This window comes from Polypterus senegalus, chromosome 5 (genome assembly GCF_016835505.1).
Source record: "Polypterus senegalus isolate Bchr_013 chromosome 5, ASM1683550v1, whole genome shotgun sequence".
Classification (NCBI taxonomy): Eukaryota; Metazoa; Chordata; class Cladistia; order Polypteriformes; family Polypteridae; genus Polypterus; species Polypterus senegalus.
Window position 1 is genome coordinate 38,904,495 of NC_053158.1, and position 20,505 is coordinate 38,924,999.

Below are 20,505 nucleotides of genomic sequence, written 5' to 3' on the forward strand. Positions count from 1 at the left end.
AAACCAGAATTAATAAGATAATGTTCTACTGTACTGTCTGCCATTCCCTCAGAAACATCTTCTCAAAAAAATGGTAAAGCAGAAATTGGTCAACAGACTGACTTTTAGTACTCTAGAAACCTTAATGAGTTAAAAATACCTAATTCATCTAAACCTATAACACACACATTAATATTTGTCTAATACAGTAACTACCTAAAATGTATGAAGACGACATTTCAGGTACACACCACAAGAAATCATTATTTATACTAAGATTAGCAGAAATAAACCTACCCCTTTATAATCAAATGTCATAGAAACCAAAATGTTAACAGAGATACAGTGGGTACAGGATGGAATCACCCTGTAGAAAATAGTAATATGCTCCACTATGCAATGTTTACAATGTGCCTCTTTCGCTGGGTGCCCATGGTTACCCACATAAACACTTTTTTTGGTTTAAAATAAACAAACACAGAGCTATACAAGTTAATAACAGGGATTTGAACCTGAAACTGCTATCTACAGGTGAAAATAAAAAAAAAAACATAATAATGGTTAAATTTATAAAATAACAGCTCTATAGAAGACTTAGGCTGCTCTTCCTTAAAGGATTCCCATTAAATGAGATGTTCAGCTAATTAATTGTACATAATATTGTCCTCATTTTCAGTTTAAACACAGGAAAAGCTATGTTATAGTTTGATGCAAATTAAAACAGTTTTGAATATTATGTTACAAGCTTGCATACTAGAACACTAGAAGAGATGAAAACTGTATTCTAAAGATGTTGGAAACAAGATGTAACACTGCAAGATATCTCCGATTATAGTTAGACAGTATGGATTTGTGATAGAATACCTAAGGTCTTGCACGCTTTCTCCCAGCTTCTCCAAAAGAAACTTAATATCATCAGAAATATCTTCATCATCATACTTCTGCTGGTCCAAATTTTCCAGCTGCTTTAGCACTTTGCACTGGATCATTGCAAGGGCATATTCTTGTCGTGTTTCTCTTTCAGAAGACTTTTCTAGGAGATTCTAAAAATAAATTTAAAAAAACAACTTTAATGCATGAAAGCAGGCTTTCATATCACACTTCTTGGTGTGTACTAAACCCCAGCACAAGAAAATAAAATCAAATATAGCTGGGAACAACTAATCCTTAGTTTGAAGATGAGTAATAGCCATATTTTTAATTTCAATAGTCTCTTTGGCAGAATTCTTGATTTTAAAATATGAGAATGACTTCAGGATTCAACATTATAAAAATCACTACAGTTTATAATTAAACTATATTTTCCTGTGTAAATCAAAATTTGTTAATACAATGAACTTATATTAATTAAAAATGAGCTGTGACTTCATATTGACATTTCTCTGTGAGGTGGTGTTCATTTATTTCTAAACTCCAATAGGCTACACATACACTCTCTTCCGGAATCCACGTCAACCAACAGCTGCACTTCCACTACTGATATCTAAATGGACTAGCTATGGCATTTTACACTTGATCGCTTCAAGACATGCCCAGACTTAACAGAAAATGACGCAAGTCACACTATTCAAACATTGTGCCAAATGTCACAAACTAAAAGCTACATCCACAATTACGAAGGCAAGATCCGGACGTAGTCATTAAACTTTATTCTGGGACAGGTGATTATGTAAGTAAGCTTAATACATAACAACATGAGTCTGCTGGACATCTTACCTTGTAAAAATGCACATGTTTTTGGCATTCACAGTTTTGCTGGCTCAGACAAACTGCTGCTTCATTGTAAGGGTCTCAATTTGTTCCCTCAGATGGAGGATCTCCTCTCTGAGAAACATATTTTAAATCAAGCACTAGGTCGACAACTGCTGGATCCAGATCCGGAGCCGAAGCGTAGTCATGGTCTTAGAGGATTTTACCATCCTTCTGCACGCCTGGTGTGTCATCCTCCGCTGTTTTCTTTCTCTTCTCCCAAACCCCTGGTCTTGAAAGTGGAATGGACAAATTGTTCCACTCAACGCAAGAACCGCTCCTTTTTTCAACAGTCACTGCTCTGTCTCAGAACCTGGTTTGCGAAAATCCTTTTTTAAAATACCGGCCACAAACTCGGGAATGGGGACTAACTGCAAAGTTCTCTTCCAGATAGCGACGATCCATTTAGATCAGGTTTAGAGGGAAATCTATGAAAACCAAGTACCTTGTTGTATACTTATTGGAAGGTTTACATAAAGGTACACAACAATGTTCAGTTGTTGAGTTATCTGTACCATGAAACTTAAAACTTCTTTTTCTGAGCTGGCTGAGATTTTAACAGAAGTACATCAGCACTAACGTGTGCATATAGTCTATTACATGCTACATTGAAACATTTTTTTTTAAAACTGTTAAAAACTTAACTTCACTGTATTCTTCATAGATATTTATAAAAAATGCAGAAATGCTACTTGCTCCCGAAGTACACACACTCTGTATCGGCTACAATCACATACTTCCCCAAGTATGACATAGGTGTTCGACGCAGAAGTATAAGTGGAACAAAAATTTAAAACAGTCTGGATGCAAAACACAAAGAAAAGCACTACCAAGAGGTATTTATATGAAATTAGCATGTAGGTACAAATGTAAAATGAAAGAAGAGTACTGATTGGTTGATCAAGTATCACAAAGATGTTTTTTCACTATCTAAAGAGAGGACAGGACATCATCTTGTGTCCTAGTCTGGAATAGCCATGATAAACATTCCTGTTACACATATAGGGTGAATGCATATCAGTTTAATTTCTCCCTTATAATTTTAATTCAGCGTCATGTTTGCATGGGTTTGCCAATGGGTATCCAATTTCTGGTATCAGGGAAATCATGTGAAGATTTGAATTTATAATTTGTTTCAATCTGTCTATACTTTGAATATTTATAATTACCGGTAAGCTGAATGCTTTATATCTCTTCCTATTACTCATACGCAACTATATAACTCTGACTATAAGATCAGTTCATAGAGCAGGGGGCAAACACATGTTCCTATAGGTACAAATAAGACTGTGACCTGTCTTCATGTAGAGCTAACAAAGAGAAAAGTGTTTAAAGTTTGTGTGTTGTCAGTTGGAACAAGCATGTGAACGTTAGTCTTCCACCAGTTTCAAATCATGGTGCATAACCTTGTAATGCCCACAGAAAATCCTTTATGTGTGGATGTTCATGACCAGGTTGAGTATGACAAAATGAATCCTTGGTGAGACCAAAACACATTGAATAACTGTTTCATCAAAACCATAACCAGAGCAAGAATCACACTTGTTGTACTGCCTAGCACTTTTTAGGTTTTAAAAATAGACATAAAAAATGCAATGAAGATGCAAAGCCTGAAACATTGCTATTTTTAATGTGTTTCCTAAAGAAGAAAATTTCTTTCAGCTTTACTTTATTCCAAAGTCATCCTTTGATGACAATTCTTTTCTTCTACAGAGAACCCCTAATGGAACTAAACTTTGTGGAAAAAAACATATTTAACTGGTCACACCAAAGCTAAGCTTTTGGACCATGTATTGAAAAAATGGCAAATTTCTAGCTTTAGGGTGTCAAGTCTATTCACTTTTGAGATCAGGGATCTAAATACATATATAATTGTAAATGAGGTTTTATGGGCATATAAATAAACTACAAATACAAATATGCCAAGTGACAAACTGAAACTGACTGACAAAATGTAAACTTTTTTTTTTTTAGGATGAAAATTTTACAATTACAGGCAACATATTTCACAGCAAAAACATGTTATGCAATTTTATCAGGAATGTCAAATGAATGTACTCAAATGATTAATCAAACTATTTTCCAACTATAACAATTTAATTTACAATTACATTTTTGAACATTAGTGTCTTACCCGAAATGCTGCTAGAATTATTCTAGTTACTTTTTCTTTTGCAGACTCTTGAAGAATATCTGATAAAGCAGGAACAACATTGAACCGACGAAGGTTTTCACACATCTGAGGGCTAAATGCCAGCAACCAGATGCAAAATATCATCTGATATTGTAGCTGGAATCCACATTTGTTGTTAAGCACACTCATTATACTGAAAGAAACAGAAAAGTACAAAAATACAGTTTATAAGTGCTTTGTGATTATTTCAGCACTTTCTTTAAATAAGAAAAACATCGACAGTCATTTTATTTACAATTTTAAATCAATGATAAATATCTCTAATAAAAAGAAACGGCAACCTTATTTTTCCTACCAAACAAAAAAAAAACATTTTAGAATGCAGCTGGTAAATGCAAATGAACACAATTACTGTAGTAAGAAAGGTAACAGCTCATACAATATTGAACTTGACAATGGTCAAAAAAACTATTTAAACAAGTTACATTTAAATTACATTTCTGCCAAATAAGTGCTTCAAATGCCAATGCAAGTCACAGTCAAAGCTGACGATATTACATTACTATTATTGCACCATATTGTCTTTTGTTAATAATGTGCTGGTTTTCCCTTGGTGCTCTGTAATGCCAAACCATTCTGACTGAATGGTTTACACATAATTAGTACTGTATAAACCCTATGCAAAATTTTTGTAATATGAAAAAAATTGTTCATTGTTAAATCACTGGGAAGAATGATTCTAAAATGGATATATTTGGAATAGAACAATCTTGTGACAGTTAAAGATGAATTGTGGTTATCTTCTAACTTGAAGTAAATTTAAATTAAGTTTCAATAATTTTTCTGAGCGGAAACAAAAAAAAAAGAAATAATATTATAACAAATATATACTCATTAGGTTGTAAAAATTTCCGCTAAGTTCAGGTTTCATAACTCCATGTTAAGAAACAGACTGAGGTAAAGGATTTATGGGAAAATAACAAGGCAGAAACCTCTGCTATCGAAAAATAACAGCAGTGCTCATCTCACATTAAGCAAAGAAACACTTGTATGATACCTAAGCTTTCTGAAGTAAAGTTCTGTGAACAAGTCAAAAGTAGAACTCTTTGGATGACCCTGGTCACGAAATGTCTAGTGTAAAAGTAATGCAGTATTCAATAATAAGATCATCATATTTACAGTGAAACATGGGGTTTGATAGGATGGAAATGCTTTGCTGCCTCATGTGCTAGCAGGCTTGTCTTTTTTAAAGGAATCATGAATTCTGCACATTACCAGAATATTCTTAAATATTCTTAAAGGGAATCTCCAGACTTGTGTACATGACCTAAAGCATAAAGATATTTGGGTTATGCATTAGGACAATGACCCAATACAAAAGCTTTGGAAGGTCATGAAACAAGCAGATCATGCTAACAAATCTTAACAATATGTCTGAATTATAGCAGTACTCAGCAAAGAAGAGTGGACGAAAATACCCCAACAGTAATAAACACTTTAAAACTATGGGGGCAATTGCTTTTTCACATGAGTGACAGCAGGTTGTTGGATACCTTTGTTCACTGAATACAAACATAATGATTTAAAAAACTTCAATGTATGTTCACTTGGGTTCCCTTTCTCTAATACTGTATTTTATCTAAAGCTCTGAGGCCAATGACTGTGTAAATAATGAAAAAAAAAGAAAAGGGAAATTAGGGAGCATACACATTATTTTTCAGAGCACTATATGACTCCACAATAGTGTATAACAGGTCATATTTTCTTATTTGTGATTTTCATGAAGACTAGGGGGCTCTGCCCCCTCCTCACTTCGTTTGCCAACCCCTATGTTTGGTTAATCGAATATACAATTTTAAAAGCTTTTTTTTCTCTTTGGAATTGTTTCAATTTTATTATTTGCACTTTTACTTTAAAGCTTCATTAAAAACAATATTTGGAATTACCTTTTCTTCCAGATCACATTGAATTTTGATTCAGTTTTTGGAGACGCAGTGTGACAACGCAACATATAACTACCCGTGAGTGAATATTGTTTGTTTCTCTAATAAATAATCCGACTTTTTCTAATGTTTGTCCCTGTGATTTGTTAATTGTCATAGCAACAGCTATTCTCACAGGAAACTAAACATTTTAATATGAATGGCATATCAAGATCTCCTTTGGTGTCTAATGTAATTCGCGGAATATATACATTACCTTTCTTGTTGCCTGTTAAAATTTGCATCGCTTCTTCATGATCATAAATATACACCTGACCGAATTGTGTTTTCTTTGAAATTAAACTTGTCGTTGCTTTAACTGTTGTGGGACCACAGAATATAATGCGAAGGCGAAAAGACTTTAATTTTCTGCTCTTTGCCTTTTATTTCTGACCTCACTTTGTCCTGCTATTTTGTCAATTACACCTGTTCCTGATGATTAATTTCCTTTTGTTTGCGCTAATGCGATCTTTACTACATTTGTTTGAATACTGTAGCGACTGACGTAATAAAGCGTCACAAAACTTTTACTTGAACAATTGCCGACTTCGTAACCCCAAACACAACTTTCTAGCACCCTCTCCAACCCCTCATCCCCTGGGTCTCACCCCCCCCTTACCACATCAATCAATACCCTGCTATCAATCTTCCGTGCTGTACTCCGCCCTCCCTCAATCGGACCTAACAGTCACTTAAAACAAAAAAGGCTTCAACCTGGCTGGGACGCTACAATACTTTCGAATTTTACTGCTTTCACATTCTTTAGCTTTCTCTGCATGTGTATTGCGCGATCAATTTGTTTGATGCTTTCGAATTTCACTGCTTTCATAATCTCTTATCTGCCTTTTTTTCTCTCCAACGCTTTTGGGTCTCTTTTCTCCATGCTGCTCTTTCTTCTTTGCTTAGTTGTTGACGTTTCATCTAGAACGGATTGTCCTTATATGCTTTATATGTCCGGAGAGCACAGGATATGTGTGTGCTACGTGCCTTTACATGACTGAGTGTTTTGCTGGCCGTGCTCTTATTTGATATTGTTTGCGTCTCACGGGTCTTTTAAATGTCTTTCTTCTTCCGAACTTCCGAGATGATCACGTCTCGTCGCCCTGCTTATCCTTCCCAAGTTTTTTTTTTTTATAATAGAGAGATGTCGCTTGGATAGGAAAGGAAGCAGTCTGGGGACCTGAAGCTTAAACCTCTGCTTTTAATGGGTTATAGTATCTAATTGGTCTCAACAGATTTATCGCCTGCATGCAATTGGGTGATACAGAAGCAAATGTGAGAGTCAGAATGAGAATTAGCACCTCCAGCTCTGAGGTCTTGGTTCTCTCCTCAAACAGAGTTTTATGCCCAATACAGATTAGTTGAGAGTTGATATCCCAAAGAAGCAAATAAAGAATTGATGTGATCCTGAGGTCGGCAAGCATACTAACACATTAGTGTCAGTTTGTATGAAGAAAAGAAAGATGTGCAGACAAATAATGAGATGACACAGAAATAGCAATCTACCAGGTTTCTGAAATTGTCACTAGAATGTGACAATGCTTTAAGAGACAGCTTTCAACTATCTTCGGTAAACTGATTTTCATAGAGTGGACCAATCCAGATGAATGTATATACAGTATGTGCATGGAAAGTTTGACAGAAAGTGGTTGTTACGTTTTAATTGCTTATTTCATTGAGGCTAAAAAAAAGGAAAAGCTCATCTCATGCTGAAATTGACATACTGTACAACTGGTAAAATTGGTTTAACATTCCTAATTCCTAGAGCAAATATAAGCTTCTCTCATTTGTAAGTGTCAAAAGTTAGTAGGAAGCAAGCAAATATTTTTTTACACAACCATGCTTGCAACTGTAAGAAAAAAGCAACCTTACACCAAAAGAAATATCCTTATTTATTTAAAAGCTTTGTGCTTAAATAACTGTTTGACATCCAGTCTAATGCAATGTGATGTACCGAAGAACTAATAACAAGGCAGAGGTGTAAGACATACAGCAGGTACAGTTAATTAAAAATGATATCACAAACAAATAAAATGAATTGATGTAAACAAAACATTTTTAAATGTTTTGGAAAGCATGCAAAAACAAAGAGGAATTTTAATTTGAAATGTAGTATAGTAGTGGAAGAGCCATGCTTATAAAAGTACAGGCAACACTCTCTTTACTTTTTCATTGCAAAAGGTTAAAAATAGCATTGGCTAAGTTCTCACAGTTACTTCCAACATTATATACTGAATCAACTCTTTATCAACCTTAATAAAAGGGTAAGTGTCTATTCATTTACTATGTCTCTGTCATTGTAAAATGATGGGACATGACAGACATTTATAGAAGTGCATTTCATTACAAAATGCATTATAAAATACATTCCAATAGACAATGTACTGTAAACATTAACATAGAGGTCTATATTAAATTTGGGTAGCACAGCTGGACAATCATAAAATTAAATTAGCAACCTGCTCAGATGTAAACTTTATTTGTTTGCAAAGTGAAATTGGCTCTTAAATCACACAGTATAATTAACACATTAGAGCTGAAGTAAATTCACATTTCTGGAATCCAGAAAGTGCAAATCAAATGTTAGGTCTACTAATACATCAAGCTTAAATGACAGAAAATAAATATTATATGCACTGGATATATAAAACAAAAATCAGATCCTAAACATATTAATTAACAGACTACAGCACAAATTAACAAATACTAACAAAAGTATAATGATGTTCCAAAAGATAGTACTAAATAAATAAATAACCTTTTCAAAGTCTTACTTAGTTTGAATACCCACAAAATACATCTGGCTATATATTTATATATGTAATTCTGTGTCAAAAAACTGAAAGTATCAAGTCTTCTGGCTTACCAGTTGACTCCATCAGCCTCGACCCAAGCAAAACGGTATTCATTAACTCTTAGCATTAACTGCAAACAGCCTGCAACACACTGCACATATTGAGAACTCTGAAAATTAAGAAAAATAAATAAAAAATAAAACATTGCAGATTTGCATATACAAAACCATTATAGCTGTGGAAAAAATGTTTTAGAAATTAGTTTGGTTAATTGTTCTTTTAAAACTCACTACACAAGCAAGGATTTGGCAGAATGCAAATCAATCCTAAATTGATGCTGTTCTTTATGTAAATAAAAATATAAATGCACTAGTTATAATGAATTAATAATCTTTTACTTAAAAGTATTTTTCAGTGCAATTTACTGCAACATTTCAAAGATAATATAAAGTGATGTTCAATCTAATTTACCCACCTTTAAAGAAACATACACATTAAAATAAACAGTTATACATATGCACTGTACACATATTGGTCCTATGCTACTAGAAAACAAAAAAAAACATTTTTTACTGTCACAAGGGTAAAGAAACACATTGCTTCGGGAAACAAACCATAGTGTGATTATTTTGGAGGCATGATGTAAACATAAAGCTGTTAATTAGTGCACAGTTAATTGTAACTACCATTTAAAAATTGCACAAACATACCGTGCTTCATACTGCAATGCTGATAAGGTCTCATTTTCAAGATTACAACAGGGATGCACATTATTGAAGGCTCAACCTACACTAGCTTTAAAATTCCAACTTTGCCAGGATTTGAAATTTACAAAACTAGTTTCAGGTCCTACAGTTTTTTAAAACATCAAGCCTGAGAACAGTTAATTTGTAATCATAAGATAGCTGCTCGAGGAAACAACGATGTGCTCTGTCTAAACAAGTATATGTAAAGAACATATAGTCAATCAAAAATGGGGCCAAACCCCTGTATACCAGAGAGCAAAATCAAACCAGCATTGCTTTTGGAAGATTCTGCATCTTTTGGTTCAAACTGTGTTGGCCAAAAATGTGACCTATAGCCAGCGTTCCTTTGACAATTTAAATAGTCAAAATGGAGTGAATTTTTGGACCCTATTAACAAATTTTAAAAATACAAGAAAATGTTTAATATTATTACATTTATTAAAGCTGAGCCATCACAATAGCAGGGTTACAACCAGCTAGGGAATAAATAATAGAAAAAATGCTGTCAGTGTTTGAAACACATGTTCTTAAAATGCTAATACAGAACTGTAAAAATACCCAGATAAATTAATTGTAATGTGTGCCAGTTTTAAGCTATTTATCATGGATGATTCACTGAATTACTGGTCTCTCTATTGCAATTAAGACCATACTGTACAGGCTAAACAAATGAAATAATAACTACATCATAGCAGAGACTACCTGTGGTCAGAAATCTCATAGAAAAGGTAAATGTGTAAGGCTATATTAGTTGACTAAGGCTATAGTATTGACTATATTAGTTATTTAATCATAACTTATCCCATAATCTTGCATCATTCATCTCAGTTGTTTGACTATCTGGTATAACCTCTCATTACACACTACAACTCCATTGTTTGTCTCCCTATAAACAAAAAACAAAAACACTTCACTAATAAGTACACTACTGTCATGCTGACACCATTAATTATATATTGGCAAATCTGTATAGCTGTGCACTGCTGTTACTGATTCAATATTCCTGTTTGTTTGTCTCTCTTACTCTGTTTAGTTTTTACATTAAAACTACAAGTCAGTGTTCCCCTTTTTCGAAGTATGTAACCTCATTAGAAAATATCCCCTCTAGTTAAACTATTCTTTCCAGCTACATGGCTGATGATCTCAGCTTCTTGGCATGTGGACTTGTCCTGCTGTAATTTATCCATAAAACTAACTGGAAGTGGGGCACCTTACATAAAGCGAGTCTGTTCAAATTAAAGTATTACAATTATCATTATTATTTTTATTGCTTTTTAAAACCTGATTCTTCCAGATTATAAATACTGCAAAATGGGTTCTTTAGAATGCAGGATGTTGAAAAGTTATATTATTCATCTCAAGTAAAACTGAATATTTAATTTTTACCGTCTCTCCAAACAAACTACTATTTTTAATTTTAAAAAGGAAGCAAGGATCATAACTTGAACTAAATGGTATAACTAAATAATCCAGGTTCTTAAATTATTTCAATGGGTTCCAGAAAGGAGCTGATTTTAAATCCTACTTCTTTCAATTTGTGCAATCAACTTACCTTTCAGACCTATCACTGTGTGCATTTTGAGATCTTAACATCGATGCCTCCTTAAAATTTCAAGGATAAATAAAACGGATGTACGAGGAAGATCCGTTACATTAAGTGAGTCAAACTCTGATCTTGGACTGCCAGAGTAGGTGCAGGATTTTATAATAGCCAATTTCCTAATTAGGAAATAATTACTAATGCTAAATTAACATTCTTCCTTTGCCTTAATTTTAACTGACTTGTAAGGAAGAACAAATGTGTTGTTTTGAAGCTTTGTATTCAAATTTGGGGAAAAAAGGAGAAAAGCAACAAAAAGAATTGTTCTGATCTCATCAGAATTATCATAATGTTCTAAAGTCACAATGAAGAAATAGTTGCTAACACTATTATGATATTTAACATTAATGAAACACAAACCCTGTTCCCAAGAGTGAGGTCCACGGCTGATTTGTGTCTTTTACATAACCGCCAGATATTAGGTGTAGGGTGTGGTAGCGGGGCGAGAGTAGTTCCTGTGTGCAATGCAGGAGCGGATGGCCTTGCACCTCGTGTACAGGTGCAGGATTACCAGCGACCCTAAATGACGTCTGTGCTGTTGATTCCCACAGCTGTGCCACGTCCCCATTATAAAAATGGAAGTGTGAATGTGAGAGAGGAGAAAGGAAAAAAAACAAGAAGAGAAGAGAATGGAGGTTAAAGGGAAAGCAGAAGGCAGAGGTGGAAGGAGCCAGTGTGAGTAAGCTGAACAGAGCAGGCTCGGGAGAGAGAAGGTAGGCAAACTGGGATGAGAGCCACTGGACAGGAGTGTGGCTGACACTTGTGTGGGTGGGTGGAATTGGGTCACTCCAGCTGAACAAGTCTGAGAAGCAGGAGTGACCAGGAGCGTGACCTGGGGAAGGTCAGCTGCATCTGTTATTAGGGTGACTCCTCTGAAAGGCCAGTATGGGATAAGCGGAGGAACCACAATTGAGGACACTTTTCTGCCAGTTGGTTTTAAATTTGTTTTAATGTTTTTATTTATTCTGATTTTAACCACCACCTCACCTTTGTTTTTAACTAGATTATTTATTTACTGAACTTTCCTTAAGTACTGCACTTTTTCGAAACTTTGTTTTGTTAAGTTTTCTTTTTAATAAAAGTTTTGACAACACTGCACCTTGACCTTCCTTTGTGTGGTATCCTCATTTTTTGGGCTCATCCCTTGAAAACGTTACTAGCGGTGGCGGTTCAAGAGGCTTCTGGTGGCCCTGGTAGCGTGGAGCCCACCCGCACAGTCACACAAAGTTGTTAAACTTATACTAAAGTAACAGTAGAAACCCACCATCCTTAATGACATGTCACCTCAATCTTTTTCTCTGAAAAGACTCCTTCAGTCTTCCCTCCATTTGGGGCACAGAATGGGAAGTTAATTAAAGGAAGGAGAATTACCTAACAGTCAATGGTAGATATGCAATTTCACAAAAATACTGTACCCATTCAGAAAATATTAACTGAAAATTCTAAGGGGCTCTATCATCTCAAGAACTAGAAAATCAATGAGCAACACTTGCTTCCTTATTTTTCCCACAGCTAGATGGTGGTGTATGTATATACAGTGGCTGTTCTGGATACGAAGAATTTAGTGACAAATGTGATAAATTTTGTCTCTTGTATGGTTTGTGCTGTGTATATTATGTGAAAAACCTACTGTTGCTATTCATGGCTTATACATCAGTGATCACTGTTCAGCGTATAACATTACTCAAGCCAGAAGGGACCTGTTGACCAGCCTTGAAATTCTGTGAAGATCTGGCTACAAGAACATTGTTATTGAAAGAAAGATCAAACACTGCCATAAATGATGTGAACACAAACAGAAGTGAAATAAGTAAGAAAATAAGCTGGTGTCCACATCTGGATAGAAAAGAATCCTATCTATCCTTCTTTCAAATATTCACTCACTGAACAACAAGCTGGATGACCTTAGACTTCAATGGATAACCCAGTGAGAGATGGACTGTTCCACTTTTATCTTTCCTGAAACATGGTTGCATAATAACATCTCTGACATGGCCTTTCAGTTGGATTGGCTGACCCATATCAGTGAGCACTTGTGCACATTTTTAATGAAAAACTGAATAATGTAAAGAAAAACCACAAAAGATTTCTTCTGCTTCACTGACCAAATGGATTTCATAAATACTACACTAAAAACAAAATAACCTGCAGTCAATTTTAAAGATACCAATACCACAACCTTTTTATGCATTTAAAACCTTGGTGGCCTAGAATCCTGAGTGGCTACCACAAGTCAAGTCAAGTTGGGGAGCATGCACTGGTACAGTGCGTTGCCGCACCCACAACACGATGAAACAACTCGGGATCCCGGCTGGCAAACCCCCAGGCGCACACACACGCAGTCCAGTCCCACCTTCCAGAAATGACCCTCTATCTGCCGCAGCCAAGTGTTACGTGGGTGACCCCTTGGCCTGGTCCAGCCACTCGGGTCCCCAACAATGAGGATCTTACGAGCCGGATCACCCTTGGGGAAACGCGCCACAATGCCGCAGTGCCATAACTGATGCTCCTTCACAATGTAGGTAATGTGCCTCATTCAGGACTCCATGACCAGCTGCTCATTCGACACAAAGTCAAACCAACGGTACCTAAGGATTTTCTGGAGAGATACAGTACCAAAGGAGTCTTCCATTTCAGGTCACTGGATAGTGTCCATGTCTCACAACCATATAGCAAATCAGGAAGAACCCGGACTCTAAAGACTTGGACCTTCATCCTTTTGCATATATATCAGGACTGCCACACACTCCTTTCCATCGACCTAATGACCCCCCCATGCTCTCCCAATCCATCTACTCACTTCATAGAAAGAGTCACCAGAGACATGAAGGTCAATGCCAAGGTAAGTAAACCTCTCAACAAGGTCGACACTCTCTCCGCAGACAGACACACTGCTGATGGCTGTGCCCAAGAGGTCATTAAAGGCCTGGATCTTGGTTTTTATCCAGGACACTCGCAAGGCCAGACACTCAGACTCCTCACTCAGTCTCTTGAGCCCCCTGATCAGAGCCTCCATTGACTCCGCAAAGATCACAGCATCGTCAGAAAAGTCAAGATCCATGAATCTTTCTTCATCAACAGATGCCCCATAGCCAATGCATTTCAATGCAAGCATTGAACAGAGTAGAAGCAAGAACACACAGCTGATGAACCCCAGAATAAACTAGGAAAAACGCAGAGGATCTGCCTCCACTCTGCACAGCACTCACAGTACCAGTGTACAGGCCGGCCATGATATCCAGCAACCTCGAGGGGATCCCGCGAACCCTCAGGATGTCCCACAGGGCAGTTTGATCAACTGAGTCAAACGCTTTATGAAAATTGACAAAGGCTGCAAAGAAACTCTGCCGATATTCGCATTTGCACTCCATGAGAACCCTCAGTGCAAGGATATGGTCTATGGTAGACATCTTAGCGTAACACCAGACTGTTCCGGTCACTGTTAGGTGAGCAAGTGATCACAGATCCTATTGAGGACGACCTTAGCAAGGATCTTACCCAGCACTGAAAACAGTGTTATCCGCCTGTAGTTGCTGCAATGCAGGCGATCACCCTTCCCTTTCCAGATAGGGACATGCCACAAAGTAAAAAAAAATAAATAAATAAAAAATATTACAGTAAAAACAGAAGCTTCACTGCTATATACTTACATCACCAGAAGAAACTGTTCCAGTCTCAGCACTTGTTGCACGCAGTTTCTACATATTAAAAAAGTTAAAATAACAGGAAACACAGTTAAGGGAAAAATACACAACAGACTTCAAATGAGCAAGTATTCTTATCACAAGACTAAATTGGCTTTTGTAATACAAAAATAATTTTAAGAAATAAAAATATTTACTACTTTAGCTTCTGGAAATTTTTAACACAATAAATAAATAAATAAATAAATAAATAAATAAAAACAGTAAACAAAAGTGTCCCCAGTTAATAATAGTATTTGATTCAGTGTCAAAAACACTTAAAGTTTGTTTTTAAAAAAAATCTTTTGCTAATTCTATAACTTACTTAAATACTTTTAAAGGGAAACCTTGATCACAATTAAACACAATTTCCAATTTACCTACTATTCCAAAAAATACAGAATCTAAATCTAAGTCATCTGATTGCTATTCTGAATAACAACCTTTTCTAACAACATTTGTAAACCCATTTAATACAGCTCAGGTTCACAAGGGAAGAGAATCTATGTTAAGAGCATTGGACATGAACTGTCTTCATTACAACTTAAATGATCACCACTGCAAAATTCTGGGGTGGTATATAAAGCACCATTTTCTACAATCACCAGAACATCAAGTGATGACAATTGGAAGGACAATATTTAATTCCATTCAATACAGAACTAAAAATCTGCTCTGACAGCAAATGGTTGTCCAATTCAATGTTAAAATAAATGAAGACACACACATTTTATTGTCAGTTACCTGTTTTTTTTTACATTTTAACTGTTTCACATTTAATTATACTGCTGTTGTACATGCTTGAAGAAACAATTACACTAACATAATTTCTTCAAGATTACAAAAGAAAAATTCCATATAGACATTGACTCATTCTGGGGCATGAGAAAAACTATGTGAGAAAAAAAAAACATTTGCCATTATATTTATTTTGTTTCCTCTTCTGTCCATGCAAAAGAGTTTCTCAGTTATTGTTTGGAAAGCTAAAATGACGCACCATTATGTTCACATCTATTTTTCATTTGAATAGGATTAAATGGGTTTGACAGTGTTATGCTATATACTATTTTTCAACTTTCAGATTGTCTGTAACAATTCCTTATTAATTTAACTACAGTAATTCAGACAGCATCCCTTCTTGATTATCTTTTAAATCTGAACATTGTTTAAAATACACAGGACTAAATGCACTGGAGACGTTAAACATTTTATACTTGATTCTTCATTATTTATAGAAGAGGAAAATACCTGTGAGCTCAGCTGTGTTTTGATCCAGTTAAAGTAATAATTCAAATCACTACCCTCCATCATCTCTCTTCCCCAAGCAGCCAGTTTTGCTATAATTCTTGCAGCCTATGATTCAGTGGGCAATAAACACATACATAAAAATAACTAAGTAAAACAGCTGTCCTAATATCTCAAAAACCATTTTAAATAATTATATATTCTGTAATTTTAACAGTAATTTAGAAACTGAATTTAGTATTCTTTCATTGTAAAGATGAGCTTATAGATGTGAAAAACCTGTGAACGTCAAAAAAGAATAAAAGTGTCAAAACATTCAGTTTAAATGATAAATTCATTAATCAATATTTACTACAGGATCTTTCAGAAAAATCTTAAATTACAGGGGTTTTCAAAAGGACTAAAGAACACAAACCATTCCAAAATTGTACTCAATAAATTCTGAATACCAGCTGTGATCTAGTTTAGCTGTGGCATACATGTGCTATATTTAATGTAAAACATTTATAATTCTAAGAGTTTGGTCACCCAAGTGCCCCTAAGTTGGTTAATGAGATTTACTGTAAATAAAGGTGTACATAGCACACCAGCTAAGAGAAAATGTCCCTATCTGATCAACGAACCAACATTAGATATTTCCAACTTCTTGGTAAAATGGGAAATGAAACATAGCAGATATACAGCAGGTTTGCTTAGCTGTAGTGTTGGTTACACCTAGACCTGTACCATGAGAGAGAAGCAGTCAACACAAGGTTTCTATACGAACACTATGCCCCAATCAAAGGAAATTTCAGAAGACAAACGGGAAAAACATACAATACTATTAGCCATTTCTAATAGCTGCAATGGTTACATTAAAAAAAAAAAGTTCCTTTAAAAACTCATCTTATTAACAATCCTATGAAAGGTTCGCCCCTCTGAGAACAAATTGTGTAGGGGCCAGCCTTTGTAACATGAAGTGCCAAAATGACTTTGCCAGAAGAAAAAAAAAACAAGAGGCTACTTCCTCAACAATATTAGCCACCTTTATTTTGAATTGGCAACATCTGTTGCCACAAAACCTTCATGTTTTAATTGATCCTTAGCAAAAAAGATTGATCAAAAAGCATGTCTTCACTGCCCTGCTTCTTTGATATGATGGCTTTGCTCACTATGATGGCTAACAAATACATCCTTACTGCAACCCTCTGTATCCTCCTAAAGGGGGTGAAGTCTTTACGTTCTAATCTCTAAAGGAAAAACCTCCTTCAGATATAAAACTGAGCTCTTGGTTGCAGTCAATCTCAGATTGTTTTGACTTTCAAATTCTGTCCAGATAATGCAAATCTTCAGGACCCAGTATTTTTTCCATTGCTATGTAAAAGTAAATCTTCAATCATACCTTTAATTAGTGGCCATGATATCATAAGTAGTACTTTTGGAATTTTATTTAATTAAATGGTAAAGATCTAATCTATTCTGAAAATATTTTGAGGTCACTTTTGCCAGACAAGTACTGTAGGTTCATATACCCAATAAGGATGCTCATTGAACAGCTATTTATGGACTTGTACCATACAAGGCCTAAAGACAGACGAGGGACCAGGACACAATGAAACTAGAACCCATGGCCTAAAAAGTGAAGTACAGTTTAAAGTGCTCATTTGTCATGCTATCATGACCCTGATCTTGAATTAATTTAAAAATTACTTCACTTTGAAGCTGTAACTACATTATTAAATTATCAAACAATTCCCTAGTTACAATAGAAACACTTTAAATTCCACACGTTGCAATGGGTAGCTCTTTTACTTATAAAAACTATTAGAATAAAGACAAACATACATTTTGGCATACATATTAACAAAGATGATCAGTTTTGAGAACTGTATGATGTATTTTTCACAAAAGTGTATCTATCAAATTTTATTAAAGTGAAGGGAGTTATGAAAAAAATTACAAAAAAATCTACATCTGAAAAATGTGAAAATTTGCTACTGTTCACATAACTGATGTATTTTCTTTGAGAATTAATACATTACAATCAAGGTTCTTTGCAAACTAAAAGTAATGTAATTCACATTATGTGATATTTTTTCCATTGAGAAAATGGGCAAATATCAATGCTACATATTTTATTAAATCTTCCTAATAAAATTAAATACATTCTTTAAAAAACTGAGCTCATGAATTTATTAATTGAGTCTACCAAACTGGCTAATAAGGACAAATTTGACAAAAAATGTTGATATAGGTAGAGTTTGTTCTCTGAGTTTTCAGCAACAATATCAACATTAAAGTAGGCTATATAATGGGTGACAGTGAAAGAAAAATAAAACACAACAAAACTAATAATAATACACAAATAACAGAAATTACAAAGCTAAACTACTGAGGCAAAATAAAAAAGGAATGTATATGTTAATGATAAGTTAAATTTATGAAATAACTGACTAATCAACTGGTAAGTCAAATTCAATAGTTGATAAATTTTCTTTTCATGTTAAATGAATATTTAAACTTTGTTGAAATCAGGAAACAACCATGTTTGAATCTTGCCTTAAAGTGTGTGAGGACATTTAAGGGACTCACCGAGCATCATATTTCTAAAGCAATTCAATGTATCATGAAGGTGGAGCACAAAAGGAGAGGTGGTTTTGAACTGCAAAGGACAGTGGTTTTCTCTTGTTAACCTGGTCTGACTAAGAGAAAACTGCTGATCACAATGAACAGTTGCAAAATCTCTTAAAAAAAACGCAATACATTTATATGTTTAATACATGTGCACAGAGCACATGGCAGATGTTAAAAATGAACATTACCTGTTGAAAGTGAAAAGGCTTACAAGGTCATTCGAATATTTCAATGGACAGTGCAAGTGCTCTGTGTGCGTTCTGTTATTCACCGTTACGATCATAGTGTAGGAGTCTATCTGAGTTTAAAAGAATTGCCAGGTATGCTTGCAAAAATATGAACTGCAAAATATGCAGAATATGCAAAATATGTCACACCCTGTCAAAAGGACTGCCGTTAAGTTTACTGATGATAAAAGCCACAGGAGATGCAGATTTCAATATTCACTGGAATCAACAAATCAGAAAAAACAACACCAGTAAAGCACTGACATGGCTGCAGAGCAGCCACCATCTGACTGCACAACTAAATGAGTAACTAAAGGAACTTAACATTACTGTCTAATTAGAAATGGAAAAAATGTCATTCAAGACTATAGCCTCAGCATTTTAACATGTAGTATATATCTAGACCACAATGCTTATGTAAACTGCATTTGCTATTGTTATGCCATGTAGTGATGCAATAGTCAAAATGACAGAGACAACATAGAAAACAGAAGCTCCTCTTGCAGTGTTCTATGTATGCATGTGTGTCTGTCTACTCTGTCATTACAACATGCAAATTAATCATTAAGTTTCAGTTACCTTGTGCTACTAAGCTCCTGAATGCATGACAGTAGTTTTAGCTTTGTACTTCCTTTTAGCATCAACTTTTATTTAGTTTCTTTTGCTCTCTCCCTGAACCTCAACAGTTTACTTTAGTGCTCGGACTGAAGGAATTAGGGGCAAGAGTTTTTAGGAAGAAACCCCGTGGCTGTAGCCTTTATAATGGCGGATTTTGCCATTAATCACTACAAATTATTTAACAAGATGCCCCTGGATGTGTATTCATGTTTGAGAATCATGTCTGGGGCACAATACAAAGGAATACTCCACCTAAAAATGATATTTTTTTGTTTTTTACTTACCCAATTAATGTTTTTAGCAATGGCAGAAAAAAAATCTAATTTTTATGCAGAACGGAGAGAAAAATATCTGATTTAATACAAGCCAATAGTGATCAATACTTTTACTTGGCAAACGATGTTAAAAACATAAAAAAGTACAAGGTGGGGGATTTATCTCCTATTAATCGTGTCTGAAAATGTACAGAAAATATTAATTTTGGAGTATTCCATTAAGCTATTAACACTTTAGATTAACTAAATAAATTTGACCGTGGAGTCAATAAAAAAAATTAATGGTTTTTATAGGTACATTATATATTGGGATCCACTTCAAAATGAAATAAAAATAGTAAAGCTTTGTAAATCTGTTCCACAAGGTTTTTTTGTTTGGTTTTTTTTTTTTTTTTTTAATTTTGAGGTATCTACACCACTTTAATGAGCAATGGAAAAAAATGCCCCTGTAGTACATGGAAAAAAAAAAACAAAATTACAAATTAAACATGCAAGACCTTTCAATCAGTAGAGGAAGCTGGTTCATTAGCTACATTCAGCTCGTGGTGGCACTTTGGAAAATGCTTCATTCTCTAAGACTCAAATCAAGTTTTAATGTATCTCTTGAAACTATTACTACTAGACTTTCTTATAAACTCCAAGACTTCTTGCTTTAATTGCATCCTCATCTTATTTAGTTCAAGAAATGAACAGGTAGATTAAAATGGTCTTTGTCATTGCCAAGTGATTTTCTTGTAGCTTTTAACTAGAAAAAGCAAGTGAAATAAATTGTTTTGTGTGATTTTAATATCAGTTGTGAATGTTCAGACAGGAAAATGGAAAGTTGAAAACAAGCAGCTCCTTATCATAATCAAACCCG

The 20,505-nt window shown here is 34.8% G+C and overlaps 1 protein-coding gene across 2 annotated transcripts in view; it reads right to left on the reverse strand.

The window, feature by feature from the left end:
* atp6v1h (ATPase H+ transporting V1 subunit H) overlaps nucleotides 1-20,505 on the reverse strand; it is a 99,856-nt gene that overhangs the window by 49,962 nt on the left and 29,389 nt on the right. For both annotated transcript variants that reach the window (XM_039754507.1, XM_039754508.1), the window contains exons 6-10: nucleotides 15,917-16,021; nucleotides 14,636-14,683; nucleotides 8,711-8,808; nucleotides 3,863-4,055; nucleotides 844-1,022 (exon numbers count right to left, since the gene is read on the reverse strand). In XM_039754507.1, the coding sequence (XP_039610441.1) occupies nucleotides 844-1,022; nucleotides 3,863-4,055; nucleotides 8,711-8,808; nucleotides 14,636-14,683; nucleotides 15,917-16,021 (623 nt within the window). The remainder of the gene's footprint in view (nucleotides 1-843; nucleotides 1,023-3,862; nucleotides 4,056-8,710; nucleotides 8,809-14,635; nucleotides 14,684-15,916; nucleotides 16,022-20,505) is intronic.